The 3,075-nt window shown below is 48.4% G+C and overlaps 1 protein-coding gene across 1 annotated transcript; it reads right to left on the bottom strand.

Annotated features, from left to right (window-relative positions):
- Nucleotides 1–277: 277 nt before the first annotated feature.
- Nucleotides 278–625, bottom strand: ENH_00005370 (hypothetical protein, conserved; the record flags this gene model as incomplete). The annotated part of the gene is made up of 1 exon (XM_013578473.1): nt 278–625. The coding sequence occupies one exon, from the start codon at nt 623–625 to the stop codon at nt 278–280; it is 348 nt and encodes a 115-aa protein (XP_013433927.1).
- Nucleotides 626–3,075: the final 2,450 nt, after the last annotated feature.

Below are 3,075 nucleotides of genomic sequence, written 5' to 3'. Positions count from 1 at the left end.
TGTACATACACCTGGAGTGTGTGGGGTGTACATACACCCTAAAGCGTTTGGGGTGTACGTACAGCTGGAGCGTTTGGGGTGTACATGCACCCTAAAGCGTTTGGGGTGTACGTACACCTGGAGAGGGCGTGGGGAGTGGGCAGTGTGCTGCGCAGTGGGGTGTACAGACAGCCGGGCTTTGTGCATGCGTTTGCAGGCGTTTTCGTTGGTTATTTTTTGGATTTTTGTTGAAGCCAGTTTTTTCAGTTTTCTTCAAAGTTTCTCTTTTGGGGCCCATTTACGAGCAGCTGCTTTCTTGGGAAGAATACATCTTCGTCCTCGTCGAAAATGCTGCCGACTTTGCTGTTCTTGCTGCAGTCAGACGCTGCTGCTGCTGCTGCTGCTGCTGCTGCTGCTGTTGCTGCTGCTGCTGCTGCTTTTTGTTCCGCCTCTGCTGTGTGTGGTTTGCTGGTCTGCCTCTGCTGCTGCCTCTTCCAGTCCTCTGCTGCTGCTGCTGCTGCTGCTGCTGCTGCTTTTTCCTATCCGCTGCCGCATCTGCTGCTGCTGCTGCTGCTGCTGCTGCTGCTATCTTTTGCAGAAAGCGTTTTGCCTTTTTATTTTTGTTTTCTTTTAATTTCTTTTTCATCTTTTTGTTTTTTTTCCCCCGCAGCTTTGTTGGGACTTCGCGCCCCCGAAGTCCTTCAAGGTGTTACAGGTGAGGCTGCGGTGTACGTACACCTGAGCACCTGGGAGCGCGCGCGTCGTTTCTGGACTCTTTCTGAGGAATTAATTCATTTATTTGTTTTTAAATGCAAATAAATGAATTAATTTTGGAAATTAATTCATTTATTTGCTTTATTTGCGCAGATTATGAACTCCGAGACGGAAAACCGAAACTCCGCGCCGAGAGAACTGGAGTGGGAGGACTGAGTTGGGGTGTATGTACAGCTCGCGCGCGAACCCCGGGGTGGTTGCATGCGCAGTTTTTCAATTATAAATATTTATTGAGGAATAAATGAATAATAATAAATAAATAAGCGAAAAGGTGTTGTGAAAATGAAATAAAATGCACTTATTTACTCCTTCAACTGTCTTTTCTTCTGTAGCAGATCTTCTGAAATGAACTTTCCAAAAACTGCCAGCGGCTGTTTGCTGGGGTGTCTAGACAGCTTTCCAAGAAGCCAGAGTCCAAAAAAAGAACTTTCATTTTCATTTGTAGATCACAAATAAAATAAAAAGTTGTTTATTTATTTTCCCTTTTTAAATGCCTTTTTAGACGAATTAAATTAATTAGTTCTGCATATTTCAAAACAAATTAAACTTGTTATTTAGTTTTGCATTTTGTCCGCCTTTTGCTGCACATTTTGTTTTTGGAAAATGGAAAATGCATTTAAATGCATTTAAATGAATTGAAAAATAAATCCAATTAATTCAATTCATTTAAATGCATTTAAATGAATTGAAAAATAGATCCAATTAAATCCAATTCAAAATATTTCATTCCATTCGCCCTGGTGGTTTCAAAAACGAAAAGAAAACGGCGGAAACAGACAAGACACCGGCACCTAAACCCTAAACCCTAAACCCTAAACCCTAGCGACTTTTGGGCCGTCGGGAGAGGATGCTTGGCGAAGTCTTTGGCCGCCCTGTGCCTCTGCGCCTCTAAACCCTAAACCCTAGTTGGCAGCAGCGAGCGCTAAACCCTAAACCCTAATTTTCGGCGCTGAGCTGTAAACCCTAAACCCTAGTTGAGAGCACCGAGCTCTAATCCCCGAACCCTCGTTAACAGCACCTAACCCTAAACCCTAAACCCTAAACCCTAATTTTGGGCCCCGAGCTATAATTCCTAAACCCTAGTTGACAGCGCGAGCTCTAAACCCTAGTTGACAACAGCGATCCCCAAACCCTAGTTGACAGCAGCAGCACCGAGATGTAAACCCTAAACCCTAAACCCTAGTTGACGGCACCAAGAGCCCAAACCCTAAACCCTAGTTGAGAGCGGTGCGGTGCAAACCCTAAACCCTAGCTGACAACGCGGCGGGTACACACAGCGGTTAATTGGGTTTCAAATTAGGGTTTAGCAAAACTGGAAAAGAAATTAGGGTTTAGAAGAAGAAGACAGCGAGGCGAAGAAGAAGAAAACACTCGAGGGTTTAGGACGAGGGTTTAGGAAAACCCTGAGGGTTTGATTTCAATATCTTTGCGGAATTTGCTGGCGAGCTTTCCCGGGTTTTCTGCTGCTGGCGCTGCTGCTGGGGCTTCCAAAAGGCCCACTTGAGTGTTAAAAAGCAAAAAGAAAAGAAATAATAAATAAATAAAAGTGAAAGTTCCTTTTTTGGCGGTTTGGGGGCGCGGCGGCGGCCCGCGGGTTGCGGTGTATCGATGCTGGGGTGTCTATACACCCCAGCGCGGCGGCGCGGAGGCGGCGAGCGGCTCCGCGTCGCCTCTGAGGCTTTCAAAAGAATTAAAAGATAAAAAAAAGGAAATAATTTGCGAAAAAGGATCTTTTGCGGACTTTCCGCGGCGCTTTCCTCGTCGCTGGACGGGCGGCGCCGAGAGGTGTCTGCGTTGAGGTGTATGTACACCCGGGAGCTGCCTGTACACCCCAACTAGCTGCTTCGCAAAAGCCGCGAAAGCTGGAGCTCTCAAAAGCACTTCATTAAACGCTTTTAGGGTTTAGCAGCAGCAGCGCGGGCGCGAAGAAGGAGGGGCCCCGGACCGCTGCCGCTCCTGCAGCAGCAGCAGCAGCAGCAGCAGCAGCAGCGGCGCTGCTGCTGCTTCTCGCGCCGCCGCTGCAGCAAATTGAGTTCTCTTTGAACTTTTGAAGTGGATTTGCTTTTGGCTTTTGCGGCTTGGCGTTGGAAGCAGCTGTATAGACACCCGAGCGGCGGCAGGCACTCCGGGTGTATGTACACCTGGGCTTTTCCGGCGGTTTGCTGCTGCACTTGCCGGCAGGTCTTCCGCGTGGCTTTTGGGTTTAGGGCCTTTGCTGCTGCTTCTCTCGGAGCCTTTCGCGAAGATGTGCGGCCACGACAGCAGCAGCAGCAGCAGCAGCAGCAGCAGCAGCAGCAGCAGCAGCAGCAGCAGCGGGCGGGA

Source organism: Eimeria necatrix, genomic scaffold (genome assembly GCF_000499385.1).
Source record: "Eimeria necatrix Houghton genomic scaffold, Enh_scaff1155, whole genome shotgun sequence".
Lineage (NCBI taxonomy): Eukaryota > Apicomplexa > Conoidasida > Eucoccidiorida > Eimeriidae > Eimeria > Eimeria necatrix.
The sequence above is the reverse complement of the archived record's forward strand: the minus strand, read 5'-3'. Positions and strand labels throughout refer to the sequence as shown.